Source organism: Scyliorhinus torazame, chromosome 3 (assembly GCF_047496885.1).
Source record: "Scyliorhinus torazame isolate Kashiwa2021f chromosome 3, sScyTor2.1, whole genome shotgun sequence".
Lineage (NCBI taxonomy): Eukaryota > Metazoa > Chordata > Chondrichthyes > Carcharhiniformes > Scyliorhinidae > Scyliorhinus > Scyliorhinus torazame.
The window spans coordinates 216,034,326-216,060,909 of record NC_092709.1 but is presented as its reverse complement, the minus strand read 5'-3'; the positions used below and the strand labels follow the sequence as shown (position 1 = coordinate 216,060,909).

Below are 26,584 nucleotides of genomic sequence, written 5' to 3'. Positions count from 1 at the left end.
TGGAGTTTGCACTTTTTCCCAGTTTCCTCCGGGTGCTCCGGTTTCTTCCCACAGTCCAAAGATGTGCAGGTGAAGTGGATTGGCCATGATATACCTTGGTACATTGGTACATTGTATACCTTGTGTTGCCCTATTATGTATTTTCTTTTATTCCCTTTTCTTCTCATGTACTTAATGATCTGTTGAGCTGGTCGCAGAAAAATACTTTTCACTGTACCTCAGTACACGTGACAATAAACAAATCCAATCCAATCCAATAAAATTGCCTCTTCGTGTCCAGGGATGTACAGGTTAGGTTGAGTTATGTGGATTGAGTGAGGGATAGGATGCTATTTGAGAGGGTCGGCGCAGAACCGTTGGGCCGAATGGCCTCCTTCTGCACTGTAGAGATTCTATGATTCTATTCTACGATTCTACGTAGATGCCCGGAGGAGGACGACTCTTTGATGCAATTAAACTCTGTCATGGCTCAGAGAGTCGCTACAATCCGGATTATCTTGTAGGTAAATGGACACCCAGTGACGATGGAAATGGACACTGGGGCTGCTGTCTCCATTGTAGACCTCTGTATGTTTCAGCAGCTTCACATGGTGGTCATGCCACTGCAATTGCAGAATGCCAAAGCGACACTGGCAACCTACATGGGGAATCATTGAAGGTAGTGGGTACCACTGTGACTCCAGCGACGTACGGGCAGCAGTCGGTCCACCTTTCTTAGGTGGTGGTGCAAGGACCAGGATCCAACTGGTTAAGTAGAGACTGGCTCAGCGTCAGATGAACCCTTCTCGGCCTCACAGGGTCACAGGCAGAGGAGCGGCTCAACACCACTGGAATGCCCTTGTGGAATATTCACTAATTCCTTAAAGAGATTATGAGGGGCACAAGACATGTTAGATAGGGAAAAGCTAGTCCCCTTAGTTAAAGGGTCGGTTACGAGGGGACACAAGTTCAAGGTGAGGGGCAGGAGGTTCAGGGGAATTTGTGGAAAAGCCTTTTTACCCAGAGGGTGGTGACAGTCTGGAATGCACTGCCTGGGAGGGTAGATGATGTGGGTTGCCTCACATCCTTTAAAAAGTACCTGGATGAGTACTTGGCATGTCTTAATATTCGAGGCTATGGGCCAAGTGCTGGAAAATGGGATTAGGATTGGCTGATGATGATAATCTTTATTGTCACAAGTAGGCTTACATTAACACTGCAATGAAGTTACTGTGAAAAGCCCCGAGTCGCCACATTACAGCGTCTGTTCGGGTACACAGAGGGAGAATTCAGAATGTAAAATTCACCTAACAGCACATCTTTTGGGACTTGTGGGAGGAAACCGAAGCAGCCAGAGGAAACCCACGCAGACACGGAGAGAAAATGCAGACTCCACACAGGCAGTGACCCAAGCCGGGAATCGAACCTGGGACCCTGGAACTGTGAAGCAACAGTGCTACCCGCTGTACTACTGTGCTGCCCCAGGTGCCTTTCATGCGGAGGTTGCAGACACGATGAGCCGAAGGGCCTTTTCAACACTGCATTTTTCTGTGAAACTTTGATTCTGTGAGATGGTACATCAGGAGGGAGGCCAAGGTGCCTCTTCACCCTGTCACTAACATCCTTCTCCATCGGCTGTGCCTCCCCCTCAGCCTTTCTTGCTGTTGTGGCAAACTTGCCATGGATGAAGACAAAAGAAAGGTATGTGATGAGAGGGGATGGAGCATAGGTTGAGAAAGATACATACCCAGTGTGTGCGATGAGCGGTAGCCAGCAAGGTTGAGAATGGAGAGTGTGCAGGATAAAATATGGGACGGTGGTGAATGGAAAGTTTCTGTGAGACAATCAAAGGTGATTTGTGTCCCCTGCTAATATTTATGTGAGATCCCTAAGCGAGTGACTCTTTGACTACATGATGCCATGATGATTGTTTGATATCGGAGAGAGTTGAAGGATGACTTACCGTGGCTTAGATGAATGAATGGCTTAGATAGGGTGGATGTAGGGAAGTTGTTTCCATTAGCAGGGGAGACTAGGACCTGGGGGCACACCCTTAGAATAAAAGGGAGTCACTTTAGAACAGAGATGAGGAGAAATTTCTTCAGCCAGAGTGTGGTGGGTCTGTGGAATTCATTGCCACAGAGGGCGGTGGAGGCCGGGACGTTGAGTGTCTTTAAGACAGAAGTTGATAAATTCTTGATTTCTCGAGGAATTAAGGGCTATGGAGAGAGAGCGGGTAAATGGAGTTGAAATCAGCCATGATTGAATGGTGGAGTGGACTCGATGGGTCGAATGGCCTTACTTCCGCTCCTATGTCTTATGGTCTTATGGTGGCAGAGTGGATGAGATCATTCATCCTCTTCCTGCACTAGATGGTTTTTCGGGAATGCTTGCCCTGCAATGGCCTCCCAGGCCAGATGAGATGAGGTTGATATACTTTCCAAAATCATCCTGGAGATATAGGACATTCTTATGCATCCACACTCCTCTGGTCAAGGCCTCAAGGTTGAAGTAGGGTGCTTGCAGCCTTCTTCTTTTGGCTGAAGATACTTCTGTCTCCTGGAGACACATGAGCTGCTGAGGGTGAGATGTGTCCACACCTGTGGTGGTTAAATATGGCACCTGGATCTTCGGCCCTTCTTACAATCAGGTGATTCAGAGAAATATTCACCTGTGCATAATTAATTTGTGCATCCAAGTGCAGAATTGAATGTGATTTCCCGCCATTCCGAGCAATGGGAATCACGCCGTGAAACCCGCCCACCACTGTTTCAAAAAGGAAAATTCCACCCACAGAGTTTACAAAGAGATTTAGATAGATTAAGTGAGTGAGCAAAAAATTTCCAGCATTTACATAGAACATAAAACATACAATGCAGAAGGAGGCCATTCGGCCCATCGAGTCTGCACCGACCCACTTAAGCCCTCACTTCCCCACCCTGCCCTCGTAACCCAATAACACCTCCTAACCTTTTTGGTCACTAAGGACAATTTATCATGGCCAATCCACCTAACTTGCACAGCTGTGGACTGTAGGAGGAAACCGGAGCACCCGGAGGAAACCCACGCAGACACGGGGAGAACGTGCAGACTCCGCACAATCAATGACCCAGCTGGGAATCGAACTTGGGACCCTGGCGTTGTGAAGCCACAGTGCTATCCATTTGTGCTACCGTGCTGCCCTATTTGATCCATAGCCTTGTATGCTGTGGCATTTCAAGAGTTCACCCAAATGTTTCTTGAATGTTGTAAGGGTTACTGCCTCTACCACCTTTCAGGCAGTGAAAAATGTGTTTCCTTAAATTCCCTCTAAATCTCCTGCCCCTTACCTTAAATCTATGCCTTCTAGTTATTAGCCCCTCAGGGTAAATGTTCCTACTTATCTACCGGATCTATGTTCCTCATAATTTTATACACCTCAATCAGGTCCCCCTCAGCCTTCCCAGCTCCAAGGAAAACAACTCCAGCCTAATCAATCTCTCTTCATAGCTGAAACACTGGAGCCCAGGAAACATCCTGGTGAATCTCTTCTGGACCCTCCCTTCTTCCTATAGTGTGGCAAGCAGAACTGCACGCAGGATATACTTGCATTGGAGGCATTTTAGAGAAGGTTCACTTCTGGGATTAAGAGGTTGTCTTATGAAGAAAGTTTGAGTAGGTTGGGACGATTCACATTGGAGCTTATAAAAAAAGATAGGTGATCTTATTGAATTATGTAAGATTCTAAGGAGACTTGACACGGTAGAGGCTGAGAAGATGTGTCGCCTCATGGGGGAATCTAGAATTAGGGGACAGTTTCAGAATAATGCGTCTCCCATTTAAGACAGATATGACGAGAAATTTATTCTCTCAGATGAGTGCTATTCTTTCTACTTATCTAATCCAGACTGCAGTGAATGTTGGATCGTTGAAAATATTCAAGGATGAGATAGATGAACAAGGAGGTCAAGGTTATGGGGAGCAGCAGGGAAAGTGCAATTGTTCGAGGGCTCATATGACCTGCTCCTGCTTCTATTACTTACGTTCTTAATCTTCTCCCATCATTCAAAAACCGAGGTCCATTTTTTATAGATTTAAAATTAACTGGACAACTATGGTCCCATCAAATGCTGTTGTATGTGGGAACACAAAAATACAGACTGGACGATGGAAATAAAACAAAGGTGTGAAAAAGGAAAGAACATTTGCTACACATGTCTTGCGTGGACAGTGGCATTCATGACCAGTCTTTCTGAGGTGAGATGAGACTGACTGCCCTTAACTTCAAGGCAACATTAGGCCGAGTATGGCATCAAGGAGCCAAAGAAAACTGGAGTCAATGGGAATTGGGGGCAAACCCTCCGCTGGTTGGAGTCACACGTAGCACAAAGGAAGATGGTTGTGGTGGTTGCAGGTCAATCATTTCAGTTCCAGGGCATCACTGTAAGATTTCTTTAGGGTAGTGTCCTTGGCCCAACCATCATCAGCTGCATCATCAATTTTTGGGGGGGGAAATGTTTTTAAAGTTTTTCATTTTATACACTACAAAATAAACAAATCTACAATAAGGACAGACCCAACAGAGGTGACGGCACAGTAGTATACAGTCAGGAGGAAGTTGCCCTGGGAGTACTCAACATCGACTCTGGACCCCATGAAGTCTCATGACTTTAGGTTAAACATGGGCAAGGACACCTCCTGCTGATTGCCACGTACCGGCCACCATCAGCTGATGAATCAGTACTCATCCACGTTGAACACCACTTGGAGGAAGCACTGAGGGTGGCAACGGTGCAGAATCTGCTCTGAGTGGGGGACTTTAATGTCCATCACCAAGAGTGGCTTGGTAGAACCACCACAGACCGAGCTGTCCGAGTCCTAAATAACATAGCTGCTGGACTGGGACTGCAGCAGGTGGTGAGGGAACCGACAAGAGGGAAAAACATACTTGACCTCATCCTCATTAATCTGCCTGCTGCAGATGCATTTGTCCATGACAGTATCAGTAGAAGTGACCACTTCACAGTCCTTGTGGAGACAAAGTCCCATCTGCACATTGAGGATACCCTCCATCGGGTTGTGTGGCACTAGCACCATGCTAAATGGGATAGACTTCGAACAGATCTAGCAACTCAAGACTGGGCATCCATGAGGTGCTGTGGGCCATCAGCAGCAGCAGAATTGTTTTCAACCACAATCTGCAACCTCATTGCCCGGCATATCCCCCACTCTACCATTACCATAAAGCCAGGGGATCAATGAAGAGTGCAGGAGAGCATGCCAGGAGTAACATCAGGCATACCTAAAAAGGAGGTGTCACCCTGGTGACGCACCCGTGTGTGCCAAACAGCATAAGCAGCAAGTGATAGACAGAGCCACGGGATTCCACAACAAACACATCAGATCGAAGCTCTGCAGTCCTGCCACATCCAGCCATGGTGGTGGACAATTAAACAACTCACTGGAGGAGCAAGCGCCATAAAAATCCCCATCCTCAATGATGGAGGAGTCCAGCACATTTATACAAAAGACAAGGCTGAGGCATTCGCACCAATCTTCAGCCAGAAGTGCCGAGTGGATGACCCAGCTCGGTCTCCTCTGGAAGTCCCCAGCATCACAGATGTCAGTCTTCAGCCAATACAATTCACTCCACATGATATCTAGAAACGGCTGAAGGCACTGGATACTGCAAAGGCTATGGGCTCCTGACAATATCTCGGCAATAGTACTGAAGACTTGTGCTCCAGAACTTGCCGCACCCCTAGCCAAGCTGTTCCAGGACAGCTACAACACTGGTATCCACCTGGCAATGTGGAAATTTGCCCAGGTGTGTCCTGTACACAAGAAACAGGACAAATCCAAACTGGCAATTACTGCCCTATCAGTCTACTCTCCATCATCAGCAAAGTGATGGAAGGAGTCATCAACAGCGGTATCAAGCGGTACTTGCTCAGCAATAACTTGCTCACGGACGCTCAGTTTAGGTTCCGCCAGGATCACTCAGCTCCTGACCTCATTACAGCCTTGGTTCAAACATGGACAAAAGAGCTGAATGTCAGAGGTGAGGTGAGAGTGACTGCCTTTGACATCAAGGCAGCATTTGAACGAGTATGGCATCAAGGAGCCCTAGCAAAACTGGAGTCAATGGGAATTGGGGAAACTCTCCACTGAACATAGACCATAGAACATTACAGCGCAGTACAGGCCCTTCGGCCCTCGATGTTGCGCCGACCTGTGAAACCACTCTAAAGCCCATCTACACTATTCCCTTATCATCCATATGTTTATCCAATGACCATTTAAATGCCCTTACTGTTGGCTAGTCCACTACTGTTGCAGGCAGGGCATTCCACGCCCTTACTACTCTCTGAGTAAAGAACCTACCTCTGACATCTGTCCTATATCTATCTCCCCTCAATTTAAAGCTATGTCCCCTCATGCTAGCCATCACCATCCGAGGAAAAAGGCTCTCACTGTCCATTCCATCTAATCCTCTGATCATCTTGTATGCCTCAATTGAGTCACCTATTAACGTCCGTTGTGGTCACCCTAACTTGAAGGTGTACCTGTGCAAGAGATCCTCGCTGTTCAAGTGAAGACAAGCATCCAGCAGAGGGCAGTAGAGCAGAGCTGCTGATTGGCTGTTGCGGGGGAGATTTGCATACGTCCGTCGTGCTCACCCTAACTTGAAGGTGGTTTGTGGAGGAGCTGTTGTCAAGTGGCACTTAGTAACAGGTATACCGCTTTGGATACTGTTGGGGGGATGACTTACCAGGGGTAAGCCATGGGGTACAGGTCTCTGGCACAGAGTCTGTCCCTTTTGCTCAGAAAGGAAGGGGGAGAGGAGTAGAGCATTAGTCATTGGAGACTCCATAGTTAGAGGGATAGATAGGAGATTCTGTGGGAACGAGAGAGATTCGCGGTGGTGTGTTGCCTCCCAGGTGCCAGGGTCCGTGATGTCTCGGATCGTGTTTTCGGGATCCTTAAGGGGGAGGGGGAGCAGCCCCAAGTCGTGGTCCACATAGGTACCAACGACATAGGTAGGAAAAGGGATAGGGATGTAAGGCAGGAATTCAGGGAGCTAGGGTGGAAACTTAGATCTAGGACAGAGTTATTATCTCTGGGTTGTTACCCGTGCCACGTGCGAGCGAGATGAGGAATAGGGAGAGGAGTTGAACACGTGGCTACAGGGATGGTGCAGGAGGGAGGGTTTCAGATTTCTGGATAATTAGGGCTCATTCTGGGGTCGGTGGGACCTCTACAATCGGGATGGTCTACACCTGGACCAGAGGGGTACCAATATCCTGGGGAGGAAATTTGCTAATGCTCTTCGGGAGGGTTTAAACTAGTTCAGCAGGGGCTTGGGAACCTGAATTGTAGCTCCAGTATACAAGAGGTTGAGAGTAGTGAGGTCATGAGTAAGGTTTCAAAGTTGCAAGAGTGTACCGGCAGGCAGGAAGGTGGTTTAAAGTGTGTCTTCTTCAATGCCAGGAGCATCCGGAATAAGGTGGATGAACTTGCGGCATGGGTTGGTACCTGGGACTTCGATGTTGTGGCCATTTTGGAGACATGGATAGAGCAGGGACAGGAATGGTTGTTGCGGGTGCCGGGGTTTAGATATTTCAGTAAGCTCAGGGAAGGTGGTAAAAGAGGGGGAGGGGTGCATTGTTAGTCAAGGACAGTATTACGGTGGCAGAAAGGACGTTTGAGGAGGACTCGTCTACTGAGGTAGTATGGGCTGAGGTTAGAAACAGGAAAGGAGAGGTCACCCTGTTAGGGGTTTTCTATAGGCCTCCGAAAAGTTCCAGACATGTAGAGGAAAGGATTGCAAAGATGATTCTGGATAGGAGCGAAAGCAACAGGGTAGTTGTTATGGGGGACTTTAACTTTCCAAATATTGACTGGAAACGCTATAGTTCGAGTACTTTAGATGGGTCCGTTTTTGTCCAATGTGCAGGAGGGTTTCCTGACACAGTATGTAGATAGGCCAATGAGAGGCGAGGCCATATTGGATTTGGTACTGGGTAATGAACCAGGACAGGTGTTAGATTTGGAGGTAGGTGAGCACATAAGGGGCTAGATAAGGGGCTGTTTAGTACAGGGCTAATTCGCTGGATTTGAAAGCAGACCGAGACAGGCCAGCAGCACGGTTCAATTCCCGTACCAGCCTCCCCGAACAGGTGCTGGAATGTGGCGACTAGGGGCTTTTCACAGTAACTTCATTTGAAGCCTACTTGTGACAATAAGCGATTTTCATTTCATTTCATTTTTTCACTTTGGCGATGGAGTGGTGTTTTCTGGTGCAAAGTGCATGATCAGTTAGAGATAGAAATTCTCCTCCGGTAGGGCCTGCTTATGGCTTATCAAATGAGGAGTGCAACGATCAAGGGGCAACAGTCTGGTGAGAGGACTTTCAAAGTGCGACAGAGGAAAAGATGGCAGAGAGTTTTGGAGTGTCGTGGCCAGCCCAGTGGTCCACTGAGCAATTGAAGGTTTCTGAGTGTCATGTTCCAACAGCACAAGAAAGAGGCCTTGGAGGACCTGGCTAAGGCGGCGGAGTCAATCAGGGCGGCTATAGGGAAAGTGGGTCAAAGGTTGGAGGTGCAGAGTTCGGTGCTCCGGAAGGTGGAGGAGCCAATGGTGGATCATGAGGACCGGTTGGCCTCACTGTCTTTTCCTTAGTTTTTGAGGGGGTGGGATGCTGACGTGGGTGGAGTTGATATGGCGCAATTAGTTAATGGGAGATGACGGCAGACATCTTGAGAGGCGCCGAGGGTGGACCTGGGGTATATGGTTAAAGAGGGGCTATGACGGATTGGGGGGTGGGGGAGAGGAGCCCCCGACCCAGTTGATTACGTGGAATGTTTGAGGATTAAATGGGCCGATTCAGAGGCTGAGCGTTTCTATGCATTTAAGGAGTTTGAAGGCAGACGTGGTGTTTCTTCAGGGGACCCATTTGAAGGTGGAGGACCAGACGAGGTTGAAAAAGGGCTTGGTGGGGCAGGCATTTTATTTGGTGTTGGATATGAAGACGATAGGGGTGGCAGTGTTGGTCAATAAGAGGGTGGATTTTGAGGTGGGGGCGCCCGTGATGCTGGTGAATATATATGCCCCAAATTGGGCGATGTAGAGTTTGTGAGGCAGGTTTTGGCAAATATCCCAGACCTGGACACGCACCGGCTGATTATTGGTTGGATTATAGTATTTGCCGATTGTGGTGTCTGACCACGCGCCACATTGGGTGGAATTGCGGGTGGCAAAGGAGAGTCCCCAACAGCAGCAGTGGGGGTTGGACGTGGGGTTATTGCCAGATAAGGAGGTTTGCGAAAAGATAGGGGTAGCTATCTGGAACTTAGTGAAGCAAAATAATATGGGGGAGGTCTCCGCCTCCACATTACGGGTGGTGCTGAAAGCACTGGTAAGCCGGGAGTTTACCTCACTCGGCCGCACAAAGAGAGGGTGGCGGGTCGAGAGGCTAAGGTTGGTGGAGACCATTCTAAAGGGTGACTGGAGTACTTGGAGGCGCCCGAGGAGCTGCTGTTGAAGGAGAGACAGAAGCTCCAGATGGAGCTTGGAATTGTGTCCACGGGTAAAGTGGTGTGGTAATTGTGCAGGGCCAGTATATGAATATGGGGAGAAAGCCAGAAGGATGCTTGCGCATCAGCTGAGGAGACAGGCAGCGACGGAAATTGGGTGTTTGAGAGATGGAGGGGGTACGGTGGTAACGGAGCTGGAGAAGGTGAATGAGGTATGAGGCTTTTTACCAGAAATTGTGTAGCTCGGAGCCTCTGGTGGAGGATGAGGGTATGAGGCAGTTTTTAGATGGGCTGGAGTTGCCGAGGGTGGCAGAGGTGAAGGTGAAGGGACTTGGGACACCGATCGGGCTGAGTGGAGGTAATGGATTGCATGGGGTGATGCAGGCGGGGAAGGCCCCGGGGCCGGATGGGTTCTCGGCTGAATCCTACAAGAAGTTTGGGTTGGAGCTGGGGTCCATTAGTAGAGATATAAAACGAGTCGATGGAGAGCTCCCCCCCATGCTGTCTCAGACCTCGATATCACTCATTTTAAAGAAAGAGGGACCCAGAGCTCAGTGGGTCATACCGCCCCGTTTCACTATTGAATGTAAACTTGAAGCTGTTGGTGAAGGTTCTGGCGATGTGAATAGAGGATTGTGTGCCGGAAATGATAGATAAGGATCAGATGGGATCTGTGAAGGCGGAGGGCTGAGAAGTTGAAGTGGTCACGGCGACGGACATGGAGAAAGCTTTCAATCGGGTTGAGTGGACGTACTTATTGAGGTGCTGGGACGGTTTGGGTATGGGCAGGGATTTGTGGACTGGGTTTGGCAAGTGTATAAGGCAAGTGTTCGGACAAACAAGGTCAACTTGGAGTATTTTGGGTTGCATCAAGGGACGAGGCAGGGGTGTCCACTCTCCGCGCTGCTCTTTGCCTTAGCGATTGAGCCGCTGGCAATGGTGCTTAGGGTCTAGAGGGGGATGAGGGCTATTGAGCGATGTGTGGGTGGAGCAACAAATTTCTTTGTACATGGATGTACTCCTACAGTATATTTCAGACCCGGCTAGGAGCTTCGACAGGATCATGGGGATTGTGGGGGAGTTTGACCTCTTTTCAGGGTATAAACTCAACATGGGGGAAAAGTGAGATATTTCCAAGGAATGCCCGGGGACAGGAAGGAGGAGGTTGGGGAGGTAGTCGCTTTGGCTCCTAGGGGTGAGTTTTTGTTCTCTTGGGATACAAGTGGCTCGGAGTTGGACTGAGCTGCATAAGTTGAATTTGCCGCAGTTGGCGGAGGGAATGAAGGGGTACTTTAAGAGGTGGGTTGTGCTGCCATTGTCATTGGCTGGTCGGGCCAGACGGTAAAGATGACGGTGTTACCTAAGTTTTGTTTATGCTTCAGAACCTCTCGATCTTTGTGCCCAAATCCTTTTTTGCGGGAGGTTAATGGGGTGATTTTGAGGTTCTTGTGCGGGTAAGCCTCCGGTCGCTAAGAGGATTTGCGACAATCATAGGTTTGCCCCAGCGGGGTTGGATGTGAGGTTCCGGGGATGGTGGCAGGTGGAGATAGAATATTTTAGGGATTTGTTTGCCGTAGTGAAGTTTGCAGACTTGGAGGAGCTGGAGGAGACATACCAGTGCCGAAGGAACATAAGAACTAGGAACAGGAGTAGGCCATCTGGCTCCTCGAGCCTGCTCCACCATTCAATGAGATCATGGCTGATCTTTTGTGGACTCAGCTCCACTTTCCGGCCCGAACACCATAACCCTTAATCCCTTTATTCTTCAAAAAAACTATCTATCTTTATCTTAAAAACATTTAAGGAAGGAGCCTCTACTGCTTCACTGGGCACGGAATTCCATAGATTCACAACCCTTTGGGTGAAGAAGTTCCTCCTAAACTCAGTCCTAAATCTACTTCTCCTTATTTTGAGGCTATGCCCCCTAGTTCTGCTTTCACCCGCCAGTGGAAACAACCTGCCCGCATCTATCCTATCTATTCCCTTCATAATTTTATATGTTTCTATAAGATCCCCCCTCATCCTTCTAAATTCCAACGAGTACAGTCCCAACCCCGCTGGGGCAAACCCCTTCAGCTCTGGGATTAACCTAGTGAATCTCCTCTGCACACCCTCCAGTGCCAGTACGTCCTTTCTCAAGTAAGGAGACCAAAACTGAACACAATACTCCAGGTGTGGCCTCACTAACACCTTATACAATTGCAGCAGAACCTCCCTAGTCTTAAACTCCATCCCTCTAGCAATGAAGGACAAAATTCCATTTGCCTTCTTAATCACCTGTTGCACTTGTAAACCAATTTTTTGAGACTCATGCACTAGCACACCCAGGACTCTCTGCACAGCAGCATGTTTTAATATTTTATCATTTAAATAATAATCCCTTTTGCTGTTATTCCTACCAAAATGGATAAAGGGTAATGGGTTCAGGTATCTGCAAGTTCGAGTCTTTACGAGGGAGGAGGTGGCTTCGTTGCCGGCAATGCCACTCCCGGCGCAGCAGGCCAAACTCCTGTTCAAGGAAGAAATAGGAGAGAGTAAGGTCTTGGACACATATGGGGAGCTGATGAAGACAGAGAGTGCCCCGGTGGAGGAGATTAGGCATAAGTGGGAGGCAGAGCTGGGTGGGGCTTTGGGGCTGGAGCGTGGAGTGAGGCTTTGTGGAGGGTTAATGCGGCCTTGTCGTGCATCCTATCCAGTTCAAAGTGGTACGCAAGACCCACATGACGGTGTCCAGGAATAGTCAGTTCTTTCCAAGAGTGGAGGAAGGTGTGGGCGATGTGCAAGGTGGCCGGCGAACCATGCCCACATGTTTTGAGTGTGTCCGAGGTTGGGGGGTTTTGGGACAGGATGGGCAGATATAATGTCGAAGACATTTGGGGTAACAGGAGCTTAGGGTCCGGAGTTGTCAATATTTGGAATGTTGGAGGATCCAGGAGTGCAGGTGGAGAGAGAGACCGATGCATTTGCCTTTGCCTCCCTGATATCCCGGAGACAGGTTGCACTGGCGGGACCTGGAGACCGAGTGCAGGCGAATGAGTGAGTGATTTGGCAGAGTTCCTGCACTGACAGAAAATCAAGTTCTCCATCAGAGGTGTGGAGGAGGGGTTCTCCTCGAGGTGGAAGCTGTTCATCAACTTCTTTAAGGAGTATTGAGTTGTCAGTGGTGGGGGGAGGAGGGGCAGGTGCTGGGGTGGCAGTGGGTAGAGTTGGGGGGGAATTTTGTGGGGTGTTTAAGGAGGTTGTGGCTGGGGAGTTCTGGTGGCAGACATGGAGTGAGTGGTTGCTTATTTGTTAGCTCCCGCTCGTGGTGGACATTTGGGACCCTTTTGTCCCGATTTACCGATAGAATAGGAGACTGGTGAAGTAGAGGAGAAGGATTCCCCACCAGTTTATGGAATCGTGGACCAAACGTGGTCTGAAAAGGAGAGATCGTTGGTCGAAGATGTGGGTGGAGTCTGCAGCCCAAGAGAATATGGCGGCGAGTCAGGGACCAAAACTGCCGGCCCAGTGGTCAACGGAGCAGCTGGTGATCTTTCTCCAGGCGAGCTTTGCTCAGCAAAGAAAGGAATACCTGGATCCGAATAAGACAGGATTGATCGTGTGGAGCAGAGATTGGAAGCTCAGGGCCAGGTGATTCAGAAGACGGAGGAGGCAGTTGCGGAGCACGATGAGCAGCTAGCCGCGATGGCGGTGGATATGGGGCTGATGAAGGACCACCAGGAGAGGCTGCAAAAGAAAGTGGAGGATTTGGAGAACAGGCTGATCACATGGAACATGGAGGCCATGCAGTCAGGCAAGGCCCCGGGACCGGACGGATATCCAGTGGAATTTTATAAAGTTTTCTGGGGTGCTGGGTCCGCTGCTGGTGAGGGCATTTAATGAGGCTAGGGAGCAGGGGGTCTTCCCCAACAATGTCATAGGCTTCGATCTCATTGATCCTGAAGCGTGAGAAGGACCCAGAACAATGCGGGTCATACAGACCAATCTCCCTACTAAATGATGACGCCAAATTGCTGCCCTAATTTTGGCCGCGAGAATAGAGGATTGTGTTCCGGGAGTGAAAGGGGAAGGCCAGATAGGATTTGTTAAAGGAAGGCAGCTAATGGCCAAGGTTAGAAGGCTCTTGAATGTCATCATGGTGTCCCCGGAGGGGAGAGAGGTGGAGTTGGCGGTGGCTATGGGCGTAGAGAAAGCCTTCGACCGGGTGAAGTGGAAGTATTTATGGGAGATCCTGGGGCAGTTTGGATTGGGGCAGGGTTTTGTAGACTGGGTCCAGTTGCTGTACCAGGCGCCGGTGGCAAGTGTGCGGATGAATCAGGTTAGTTCGGAATATTTCAGACTGAGCCGGGGGACGAGGCAGGGATGTCCACTCTCCCCGCTGTTGTTTGCCTCAGCTATAGAGCCATTGGCGATGGTGCTGAGAGCGTCAAAGGACTGGAAGGGGCTCGTCCGGGGGTGGGGAACAGGGTCTCGTTGTATGCGGATGACCTACTCTGTATATTTCTGATCCGTTAGGGGGAATGGGAGAGATTATGCGGATTTTAGGGGAATTTGGCCGGTTCTCGGGGTATAAATTGATTATGGGAAAAAGTGAGGTTTTTGTGATCCAGGCAAGGGGGCAGAAGAGGTAGCTGGGGGGAGTTGCCATTTAAAAAGTGGTGGAAGGGAGCTTTCGTTACTTGGGAATTCAGGTGGCACAAGGATGGGAGCAGTTGCATAAATTAAATCTCGCCCAGTTAGTTGAACAAATGAAGGAGGATTTTCAAAGGTGGGATATGCTCCCGTTCTAACTGGCGGGGAAGATACAGACCGTAAAGAACATAAGAACATTAGAATGAGGAGCAGGAGTAGGCCATCTGGCCCTTCGAGCCAGTTCTGACCCCTCCATCAATGAGATCGTGGCTGATCCTTTGTGGACTCAACTCCACTTTGCCTCCCGAACACCATAACCCTTTATTCCTTTACTCTTCAAAAAACTATCTATCTTTATCTTGAAAACATTTAATGAAGGAGCCGCAACTGCTTTATTGGACAGGGAATTCCATAGATGAAAATGAAATGAAAATCGCTTATTGTCACAAGTAGGCTTCAAATGAAGTTACTGTGAAAAGCCCCTAGACGCCACATTCCGGCGCCTGTTCAGAGAGGCTGGTACGGGAATTGAACCGTGCTGCTGGCCTGCCTTGGTCAGCTTTAAAAGCCAGCGATTTAGTCCTGTGCTAAACCAGCCCCTAAAGATTCGCAACCCTTTGGGTAAAGAAGTTCCTCCTAAACTCAGTCCTAAATCTACATCCCCTTATTTTGAGGCTATGCCCCCTAGTTCTGCTTTCACCCACTAGTGGAAACAACCTGCCCGCATCTATCCTATCTATTCCCTTCATAATTTTACATGATTCTATAAGATCCCCATGCACCCTTCTAAATTCCAACGAGTACACTCCCAGCCTACTCAACCTCTCCTCGTAATCCAACCCCCTCAACTCTGGGATTAACCTAGTGAATTCTCCTCTGCACACCCTCCACCGCCAGTACATCCTTTCTCAGGTAAGGAGACCAAAACTGAACACAATATTCCAGGTGTGGCCTCACTAACACCTCATCCAGTTGCATCATAACCTCCCTAGTCTTAAATTCCATCCCTCTAGCAATGAAGGACAAAATTCTATTTGCCTTCTTAATCACCTGTTGCACCTGTAAACCAACCTTTTGCGACTCATGCACGAGGACACCCAGGTCCCTCTGCACAGCAGCATGTTTTAATATTTTATCATTTAAATAATAATCCCTTTTGCTGTTATTCCTACCAAATGGATAACCTCACATTTGTCAACATTGTTTTCCATCTGCCAGACCCTAGCCCATTCACTTAAACTATCCAAATCCCTCTGCAGACTTCCAGTATCCTCTGCACTTTTTGCTTTACCACTCATCTTAGTGTTGTCTGAAAACTTGGACACATTGCACTTGGTCCCCAACTCCAAATCATCTATGTAAATTGTGAACAATTGTGGGCCGAACGCTGATCCCCGAGGGACACCACTAGCTACTGATTACCAACTAGGGAAACACCCATTAATCCCCACTCTTTGCTTTCTATTAATTAACCAAGCCTCTATCCATGCTACCACTTTACCCGTAGCGCCATGCATCTTTACCTTATACAGCAACCTTTTGTGTGACACCATGTCAAAAGCTTTCTGGAAATCCAGATGTACCACATCCATTGGCTCCCGTTTATCTACCGCACTGTTAATGTCCTCAAAAAAGTCCACTAAATTAGTTAGGCACGATCTGCCCTTTATGAACCCATACTGCGTCTGCCCAATGGGACAATTTCCATCCAGATGGCTCTCTATTTCTTCCTTGATGATAGATTCCAGCATCTTCCCTACTACCGAAGTTAAGCTAACTGGCCTATAATTACCCACTTTCTGCCTACCTCCTTTTTTAAACAGTGGTGTCACGTTTGCTAATTTCCAATCCACTGGGACCACCCCAGAGTCTAGTGAATTTTGGTAAATTATCATGAGTGCATTTGCAACTTCCCTAGCCAATTCTTTTCATGCCCTGTGATGCATTTCATCAGGGCCAGGAGACTTGTCTACCTTTAGCCCCATTAGCTTGCCCATCAGTACCTCCTTAGTGATAACAATCATCTCAAGGTCCTCACCTGTCATAGCCTCATTTCCATCAGTCACTGGCATGTTATTTGTGTCTTCCACCATGAAAACCGACCCAAAAAACCGGTTCGGTTCCTCAGCCATTTCCTCATCTCCCATTATTAAATCTCCCTTCTCATCCTCTAAAGACCAATATTTACCTTAGCCACTCTTTTTTGTTTTATATATTTGTAAAAACTTTTACTATCTGTTTTTATATTCTGAGCAAGTTTATTCTCATAATCTATCTTACTCTTCTTTATTGCTTTTTTAGTCGCTTTCTGTTGCCCCCTAAAATTTTCTCAATCCTCTAGTCTCCCACTAATCTGCCACTTTGTGTGCTTTTCCTTCAATTTGATACTCTCCCTTATTTCCTTAGATATCCAGTCGATTTTCCCTCTTTCTACCATCCTTCTTTTTTTTTGGGATAAACATTTGCTGAGCACTGTGAAAAATCGCTTGGAAGGTTCTCCACTGTTCCTCAACTGTTTCACCATAAAGTCTTTGCTCCCAGTCTACCTTAGTCAGCTCTTCTCTCATTCCTTTGTAATCTCCTTTGTTTAAGCACAAAACACTAGTGTTTGATTTTACCTTCTCACCCTCCATCTGTACTTTAAATTCCACCATATTGTGATCGCTCCTTCCGGGAGGATCCCTAACTAGGAGATCATTAATCAATCCTGTCTCATTACACAGGACCAGTTCTAGGACCGCTTGTTCCCTCGTAGGTTCCATTGCATACTGTTCTAGGAAACTATCACAGATACATTCTATAAACTCCTCCTCAAGGCTGCCTTGACCGACCTGGTAAAACCAATCGACATGTAGATTAGGGTTAGGTAATGATGACGATTCTCCTGAGATTTTTGTTTGTTTTTCAGTGTCTCCCTATTTTTATACCAAAGGCCTTTTTTAAGCGGGTTAATGCGGTGATATCTGCGTTTGTGTGGGCGGGTAAGGAAAGTGCAGTTGGAGCGGAGCCGAGGTGGGGTGGGGGGGGGGGGCGTTGGTCCTGCCGAACTTTAGAAATTACTACTGGGCGGTAAATATAGCCATGATCAGGAAGTGGGTAGTGGGGGAGGGGTCAGTATGGAAGCGGGTGGAGGCGGCATCATGTAGGGGTACAAGTTTATGAGCACTGGTAACAGCACCTCTGCCGTTCTCACCGGCCCGGTACTCTACAAGCCCCCTCTGAGAGTTTGGGGACAGTGGCGCAAGCATATGGGGGTGGATGGAGCGTCGATGTGGGCTCCAATTTAAGGCAATCACCGGTTTGTCCCGGGGAGGTTTGATGGGGGGTTTCGAAGATGGCAGGGAGCAGGTATTGAGAGGCTGGGGGTTTAATTGATGGGAGCTTTCCTTGTTTGGAGGGGGAGTTCAAATTGCCGGGTGGGAATTGGTTTTGCTATCTGCAGGTGAGGGACTTTATGCAATGGCAGGTTTCGCCCTTTCCGATTCTACCGCCACAGGGATTACAGGATAAGGTAGTTTCTAAAATGGGGGTGGGGGAGGGGAAGGTCTCGGAAATTTATAAAGAGCTTATGGAGTGGGAGGGAACCCAGATAGGAGAGGTGATGCTCAAGTGGGAAGATGAGCTGGGTCGGGAGCTGGAGGCAGGTCTGTGGGAGGATGCTCGGAGTAGAGTCATCATGTGCCAGGCTCAGCCTGATACAATTCAAGGTGGTTCACCGGACACATGGCGGTGGCCCAGATGAGCAGGTTTTTTGGGGTAGAGGACCGGTATGTGATGTGTGCAGGAGGGTCTGCAAATCATGTCCACATGTTTTGGGCATGCCCGAAGCTTTGGGGATTCGGGTAGAGATTTGTTGATATCCTGTCCACAGTGCTAAAAACAAGGGTGGCGTCAAGTCCAGAGGTGGCGATCTTTGGAGTGTCGGTAGACCTGGGAGTCCAGGGTCGAAAGAGGCTGACGTTTTGCCTTTGCCTCCTTGGTAGCCCGGAGATGGATCTCATCAGCGTGGAGGGACTCGGAGCCCCCGAAAACGGGGGTATGGGTTAGCGACATGGCCGGGTTTCTCAGGCTTGAGGAAATTAAGTTCGCCCTGAGAGGATTAATGCTAGGGTTCCCCCGGAGGTGGCAGCCGTTTATCGAATTCTTCGGGGAAAACAAAACTGTTAGCAGATACAATAAGGGGGAGGGATGTGGTTAGGGAATGGGGGGGTGGGGGGGGGGGGGGGTAGGAGGAGATAATTTAGTTTAGTTTAGGTAGGATCAGCAAGAGGAGATGGAGGGACTTGGGAATTGTGTGTATAAGCTATGTTGGCGGGGTATGGTTGTTGGCTGGGGGGGTATTACGTACTGAATTATGTTTACATTTGTACTTGTGTCTTTTGTTGTTATAAAACCATAAATGCCTTAATAAAATGTTTGTTAAAAAAAACGAGGTTGCGGCTGTTTGCTGTTGCCATGGTTGGTTTTGTTTATCTTCTTTGTTATGCATATATTTGAAAATGACTCCAATAAAATGTATTTTTTAAAAAGTAATGTTACACGGCTACCTGAAGCGATGAAATGCTTGAAAATCAATGGAGAAATTTCATAAATTATATATAGACTTTGTTTCTTTGTTTAGCTTATATTTATGTAATTTTATTTTTCCAACCTGCTTAATATGACGAAAATGCAATGAAATATCTGGTTCAGATTACTTACCTCAGGCAATGGGATTTCCCCATTTTTACTTGATCTATTTTTTCCATCCCCAACATACAATCAAAACAGTCTTATCATGCACATTTTATATATACATGGACAAAGGCATTTACTCAAAGTTTACTACGAACCACTGATACATCGTTATTAGATCCAATCTTAAAATGGCATACAAGTGTTATGACATTTTTAAGTGAGTTATACAAGAGTTATTAGAATTCAACAATCTTGCAATTTAGTCCAGAATATTCTTTTATATACAGGATTTACTGTACCATGCATAACTTATTTTCTATAGAAGCAGAATAGTGAAAATAATGGAAAGTAGAATTCAAATACTTTGAAACTAAAAGGTAGACTTGGAGTATTGGATGTTGTTAATCAAGTTATATATTATATTTTGATGTCACTGTAATGCATTTTGCATAGTTTAATATTCTAGAAAAATTAAAGAACAATACATACACTGTGAGAAGGAGCATATTGATAACCAAAAAGTTGCAGATTCTTACATGCCATATGGTGCAGTGTCAAATTACAGATTGTAGTCAGAAATTGAGAAAAGGAAAGGGAAAGAAAAGACAAAGCAATTAGAACATACAATCAGTCATACAAGGACATTCTCGGGCTACGCCAGGCAGGCAGAATACGACCCCCAGGTCTAATATCAGTACTTTCCCCTTTTATTCTGGAACCTTGATCTGTTAAATAAGATTTATATCTGAAACTCAAATTATCACTTAACAGCAAGGTTTTTGAAATTATAGTAATTAACATTGTGAAAGTGATACTATTATGGTTAAACTGGAAGCGATATCCTTTTTAAATAGCCATCTTACTCACAGATCAAAAACAGGAAAGTAACATGTGCTCACCACCTGTGCAGACTTCTCGTCATCATCACCTCTTCTCCCTCGTTTCTCATTTTTCTTTCTAAAAATTTCTTGAAGCTACAATAAAATTAATGTAGAATTACATTGCATTCAAAGCTGTCTTTCTAAGCAACACTATTAACAGCTAAGTTCACAGGAAGTTAAAAATACAATTTGAAATCTACTTTTAAACCCAAGTCTCTGGCCTTGCCATTGGATTCAACATAGATCACAAGAAACTGCAGAGTGTGGTGAACTCAGCCCAACGCATCACACAAGCTTGTCACCCTCACATTGATTCTGTATACACCTCCCGCTGCCTCAGGAAGGCAGACAGCATTATCAGAGACCCCTCCCACCCAGGCTTTGTCTTCTTCCAGACCCTTCCACCAGGCAGAAGGTACAGAAACCTGAAGACCCACAAATCCAGACATAGGAACAGCTTCTTCCCCACAACTGCTAGACTCCTCATCGACTCTCCTTCGGTCTGATCTGTTCCCAGTAAGAACACTATTCATGACGCCCTATGCTGCTCTTGCTCATGTATTTGCTTTGTTTGGCCCCTTGTTCCGCACTTCATAGATCATAGAATCTACAGTGCAGAAGGAGGCCAATCGGCCCATCGAGTCTGCACTGGCTCTTGGAAAGATCACCCTACCCAAGCCCACATCCCCACCCTAGCCCTATAACCCAGTAACCCCACCCAACACTAAAGGCAATTTTGGACTAAGGGCAATTTTATCATGGCCAATCCACCTAACCTGCACATCTTTGGACTGTGGGAGGAAACCAGAGCACCCGGAGGAAACCCACGCATACACTGGGAGAACGTGCAGACTTAACCAATCACTGTTAGTTGATGTACCACTTGTCAATGTACTCTGTCGATTATTCTTTTTTGTCTATGTACGTACTGTGTACGTTCCCTTGGCCGCAGAAAAATACTTTTCACTGTACTTCGGTGACAATAAATCAAATCAAATCATAGTACAGGATTCAACAATGTTACAGTAACTACATGGGCTTACAATGAAGCAAGCACCAAAACAAATTTTTTTTAAAGCTTGTTTATAAGACAGTTAACATTGCCAAATAGTTATATTGGGATTGTTTCTCGGTAAAATGTGATTTTAATATCCATTTATAATTCTAGTATAACTTTGCCTCTGTCTTTTGTAGCATTAATTATAGTTAAATGTTTACTGATGTCCCAGTTTGGATCAAGAGATTTCCTGTTAAATTGATTGCCAACTGCTGGCACTTTTATGATGTAAACACTTGTGAAGAACATTTAATCACCTGAAAATAATCTGCACCCATCCCTATATCAAGAAAATATTTTTTTTTAATCCAAAATATTGGACATATGTTGAACTCTGCATTTGTCCCAAAGTTAGACATGTATAAATTCTCTTTTCATGAATTTGGCTCAAATTAAATGTGCTTTTAGTAAGCAGAGCTGGTTCACACTATGCACTCGAGTTGCAAAAGTGTTTCAAACTAATCAGGTGCATTACTTCAGACTTGTGCAAATAGCATCAGTTCACTGTGCATAAAGAATTGGTGGGTAACAGCTTGAACATTTAAACAACTGAAGCTAATGCTTGTTTAGATTTTAAAGGAAGTAAAGAATGCTGGAAATGATCTTGCACAGATAAAATTGAAAATCTCAAAAGCTTCTGAAGTTACAGGCAAACCATTCCACTAATATGTATAAGATTCAAGGTCAAACTACAGCATTGATTTGTGAGAGAAAACTGGAATGATTGCAAGAGAGCTCCAGCCAACATCAATGTGTTGCTCAGCATCCTAAAAGAGATGACAACCTTTATGCGCAATTGATGCCAAAATAAGCTTAAACTGGACATGTGAACTTCAATGTCTATTTTGTTTTAGGTTCTGCTGCTCAAGCTGTGCGTGTTTGAACAGACTGAACCCTAGCTTGATGAGTATGGTGTATGAGCAAATCAAGTTCAGGAGACGGATGGGAAAGTGTGTGCATATTTTGTAATGAATTGAATTGCAGACTATGCCATATAGGAGAAACATCTGGGGCGGGATTCTCCGCAAACTGGCGCGATGTCCGCTACCCGGCGCCAAAAACGGCACGGATCACTCCGGCGTCGGACCGCCCCAAAGGTGCGGAAGTCTCTGCACCTTTAGGGGCCAAGCCTTCACCTTGAGCGGCTAGGCCCGCGCCGGAGTGGTTTCCGCTCCGCTGGCTGGCGGGAAAGGCCTTTGGCGCCACGCCAAAAGGACTTCGTCGGGTAACGCATGCGCGGGAGTGTCAACGGCTGACGTCATCCCTGCGCATGCGCAGGGGAGGGGGTCTCTTCCGCCTCCGCCATAGTGAAGACCATGGCGAAGGTGGAAGAAAAAGAGTACCCCCACGACACAACCCCATCCGCCGATCGGTGGGCCCCGATCGCGGGCCAGGCCATCGTGGGGGCACCCCTCGGGGCCAGATCGCCCCGCGCCCCCCCCCCCCCCCCCCCCGCCCCCCCCCCCCCCCCCCCCCCCGGCCAGGACCCCGGACCCCGCCCGCTCCGCCTTGTCCCGCCGTTCACAAGGTGGTTTAATCCACGCCGGCTGGAGAGGTTTGACAGCGGCGGGACCTCGGCCCGCGATGGGCCGGAGAATCGCCGGGGGTGGGCCCGCCGACTGGCGCGGTGCGATTCCCGCCCCCACCAAATCTCTGGTGGCGGAGAATTCGGGACACGGCGGGGGCGGGATTCACGCCAGCCCCCGGCGATTCTCCGACCCAGTGGGGGGTCGGAGAATCGCGCCCCAGGTGCCTGCCACCTGCCAAATGAGGGCTTGAATTTATGTTTGTTAGTTGTCCAACAGCTAATTGGCTCTCACCTCCGGTCTGTCCGCAAGTAGGACCTAGACCTTCCTGTCGCTTGCCATTTCAACTCATCGTCCTGCTCTCACATCCACATGTCCGTCTTTGGCCTGCTGCAATGTTCCAATGAAGCCCAGCACAAACTGGAGGAACAGCATCTCATCTTCCGATTAAGCGCGTTACAGCCTTCCGGAATTAACATCGAGTTCAACAACTTCAGACGATGAACTCTCTCTTCCACCTTCACTCCATTTTTATTTATATCAATTTACTTTCATTTCTTCCATTGATCTGTTTTTTCCCCTCACCAGTTTCCCCCCACCCACCCCCACCCCACACACACACACTGGGCCAATTAGTCCTATTGCCCTTCGGCACACTGGTCAATTTTGTTCTGCTATTCTCACATTCTAATCTCTTTATATGCCGCTATCAGCATCCTTCTTTGCCTTAATCACCCACATTTATATTTGTTTTGTCTTCTGTCCTTCACATTTTTGTCAATCTCCACCTATCACTGGCCCCCCGATCCAGTCCCACCGCTCCGCTCCGCACCACCCCCCCCACCCCACTACAGTCTAAATTTGATCCCATTTCCAGTTCTCTCTAGGTTTGACAAAGAGTCATCCAGACTCGAAACGTTATCTCCCTTTTGTCTCCACAGATGCTGTCAGACCTGTTGAGATTATCCAGTATGTTCTGTTTTTGAACTAGCACTCTTCCTTGGGTTTGGACTGTGTGTGGCGTGCAGTGGGAGGGTGGGTAGTTCGGAAAGTAATGAGGGAATTTGGGTTTGGCAGCCTGACTGCTCCACTGCCAATTGGAGCCCATGAGGGGCTTATCCCACCACTGCTGGTATTGGATTAGCGGCTGATGGGCCAGTCACCACATGGAAACTCTAAAAAGCAAAACCGTCATGTTTTGTTTGTGACCGCCTGATCAAGGGACCCGACATCGGAAAGTGGGATGGGGTGGTCACCTGAGAGCCTGCCCTTACTGCTGACCCCCATCTCACACATCTCCCATGACCCTCTTCCTGCTGTCACTCACCTGTGGGCACTGGTGGGATGCAGCGCTGGAGGTACTAGCGCCACCTCCAATGGTCAACTGCTGACATCTGCTTGGGTGGTAGATCTTGGGTGGAGGGAGGGGGATTTCTGCTCCTGGGATCCTGAATACTGGGGAATCCCTCCGCTGGCCATTTAAGCCCCATGAGCCTCCCCCAAGGGACACAATGGAGGGTTTGCCAGTCAACGTGTGAGATCCCCATCACCTGGATTAAATGCCGCTCATTAGGGCGAGATTGCCTTTCCCTATTTCTGTATAAATTAATCATCTGCCACTTGCCTGCCTATTCTGCTAGCCTATTTAATGTTGCCGGTGATTTGTATAGTCCTCACTATTTGGCACTCCTTCAAGTTTGGCAAAATTGGCAAATTTTGAAATTCTACTCTGTAGTCCAGGATCCAAGCCATTTATATATATGTTTCATACAAGAAGTAGTGGTCCTGGCATTGATCTTTGGGGAACACTACTTTATACCAAGCTCCAATCCAAAAAAAATAACCATTTGTCAACCACAAGTTGTTTTTTCTTGTCCTTGAGCCAATTCCTAGAATCATAGAATCTATGACATGGAGACATGCCCTTAGGCCGAAACTGATCCATGTCAACCAAAAAGTCCATCTAAGCTATCCCCATTTGACTGCATTTGGCCTATATACCTCTAAACCTTTCCTATCCATGCATCTGTCCAAATGCCTTTTAAATGTTGTCAATGTCCCTGCCTCAACCACTCTTTCCACATGCTTACCACTCTCTGTGCAAATAAGTTGCTCCTCAGGTTCCCATTAATTCTTTCCCTTCTTAACCTAAACCTATGCCCTCTAGTTCTCGATTCCCCAATCTAGGAAAAAGACAGAGTCATTCACCCTATCCATGACTCTCATGATCTTATACACCTCGATAAGATCACCCCTCAGTCTCCTACGCTCCAAAGAAAAACATCCCAGCCTATCCAATCTCTCCCTATAACTCAGTCCCTTGAGTCCTGGCAACATCCTTGTAAATCTCTTCTGCACTCTCTCCAGTTTAGTAACATCTTTCCTATATCAAGGCAACCAAACCTGAACACAATACTCCAGGTGCAGACTCACCAACGTCCTGTACAATTGCAAGATAACTTCCCAACTAATATATTCAATGCCCTGACTGATGAAGGCCAGGATGCCAAAAGCCTTCTTCACAGCCCTATCTACCTGTGACTCCACCTTTAGAGGACAGTGCACCTGAACTCCAAGGTCCCTCTGTTCCACGATACACCCCAAGGTCCTACCATTCACCGTGAAAGTCGTACCTTGATTTGACTTTCCAAAATGCAACATCTCACACTTTGCTGTATCAAACTCCATTTGCCATTTCTCGGTCCACTTCCCCAGCTGATCAAGATCCTGCTGCAATTTTTGATAATCTTTCTCACGGTCTACAATACCACCTATTTTAGTGTCATCTGCAAACTTACTGATCATGCCTTGTACATTCTCATCCAAATCGTTGATATAGATTACAAACAGCAATGGGCCCAGCACTGATCCCTGAGGCACACCACTAGTCACAGGCCTCCAATCCAGCAAGCATTCTTCCACCATTACCCTCTGCTTCCTACCATCAAACCAACTGGATCTCCAATTTATCAATGGCCTTACTGATTATGTCTACCGCCCTGCCCTCATCAACCTTCCTGGTCACTTCATCAAAGAACTCTGACAAATTTGTACGGCATGATCTCCCATGCACAAAACCATGCTGGCTCCTCCTAGTCTTTCCAAATGCCTGTATATCTTATCTCTCAGAATTCTCTCTAGTAACTTACCCATCACAGATGTTAGGCTTACCCATCTATAATTCACAGGTTTTTCTTTACTGCCCTTCTTAAATAAGGGCACAACATTTGCTACCCTCCAGTCTTCTGGGACCACACCCATGGCCAACGATGATGCAAATATCTCAGCCAGGGCTCCCACAATTTCTTCTCTAGCCTCAGGCAGTGTTCTTGGATATACCTGGTTAGGGCAAGGAGATTTATCCACCTTCATGCATTTTAATATGTCCATCACCTCCTCGACTGGAATGCGAACTGTCCCCAATATTTCGCCACTGATCTTCCCAGGTTCCCACGTTTTCATGCCTTTCTCCACGGTAAACACAGAGGAGAAATATTCATTGAGAACCTCGCCCATCTCCTGCAGTTCCACACATATGTGTCCACTTTGGTCCTAGAGGGGTCCTATTCTCTCTCTCGTTATTATTTTTCCTTTAATCTACTTAAAGAATCCCTTTGGATTCATCTTAATCCTCTCAGCCAAAGCTACCTCATGCCTCCTTTTTGCCTTCCTAATTTCCTTCTCGAGTATACTCCTGTATCCCCTGTACACTCTAGAGAATCCTTTGATTCCAGCTGCTTATACCCGAGCCATGCCTCCTTTATTTTTCTGGCCAAAACCTCAGTATGTTTTGTTATCCAGGGTTCCCTACTCCTGCCAGCCTTGCCCTTCACCCTAACAGGAACATATAGACCCTGAACTCTAGCTATTTCACTTTTAAAGGCCTCCCACTTGCTGGAGTTCCCTTTGCCCTCAAACAAGCTATTCCAATCAATCCTTGCAAGCTCCTGTCTAATTTGTCTTGCCCCAATTTAGAACTTGCACCTGTGGACCAGTTTTGATCCTTTCCATAACTATTTTAAAATTAATAGAATTATGGTCACTGGTCCTAAAGTGATCCCCCCCGCCACCTCAGCCCTGCCCCATTTCCCAAGAGTAGGTCAAGTTTTGCTCTTTCCCGAGTAGGACCCTCCACATACTGCCTGAGGAAACTTTCCTCAACACACTTAACAAATTCCACCCCATCTGAGCCCTTAACACTATGGAAGTCCCAGTCTATGTTAGGAAAATTAAAATCCCCAACTCTGACAACCCTATTACTCCTTCAAGTCTCCCCAATCTCCCTGCATATATGTTCTTCTAATTCCTGTTGACTAT

General features: G+C 47.3%; 1 protein-coding gene across 7 annotated transcripts in view; it reads right to left on the bottom strand.

The window, feature by feature from the left end:
- micu3a (mitochondrial calcium uptake family, member 3a) overlaps positions 1 to 26,584 on the bottom strand; it is a 223,157-nt gene that overhangs the window by 99,067 nt on the left and 97,506 nt on the right. For 3 of the 7 annotated variants that reach the window (XM_072496845.1, XM_072496841.1, XM_072496846.1), the window contains 2 exons: positions 19,703 to 19,777; positions 19,293 to 19,334 (listed from right to left, as the gene is read on the bottom strand). In XM_072496845.1, coding sequence (XP_072352946.1) covers positions 19,293 to 19,334; positions 19,703 to 19,777 — 117 coding nt within the window. The remainder of the gene's footprint in view (positions 1 to 19,292; positions 19,335 to 19,702; positions 19,778 to 26,584) is intronic. The other 4 variants (XM_072496843.1, XM_072496847.1, XM_072496844.1 and 1 more) reach the window with 2 other exon arrangements.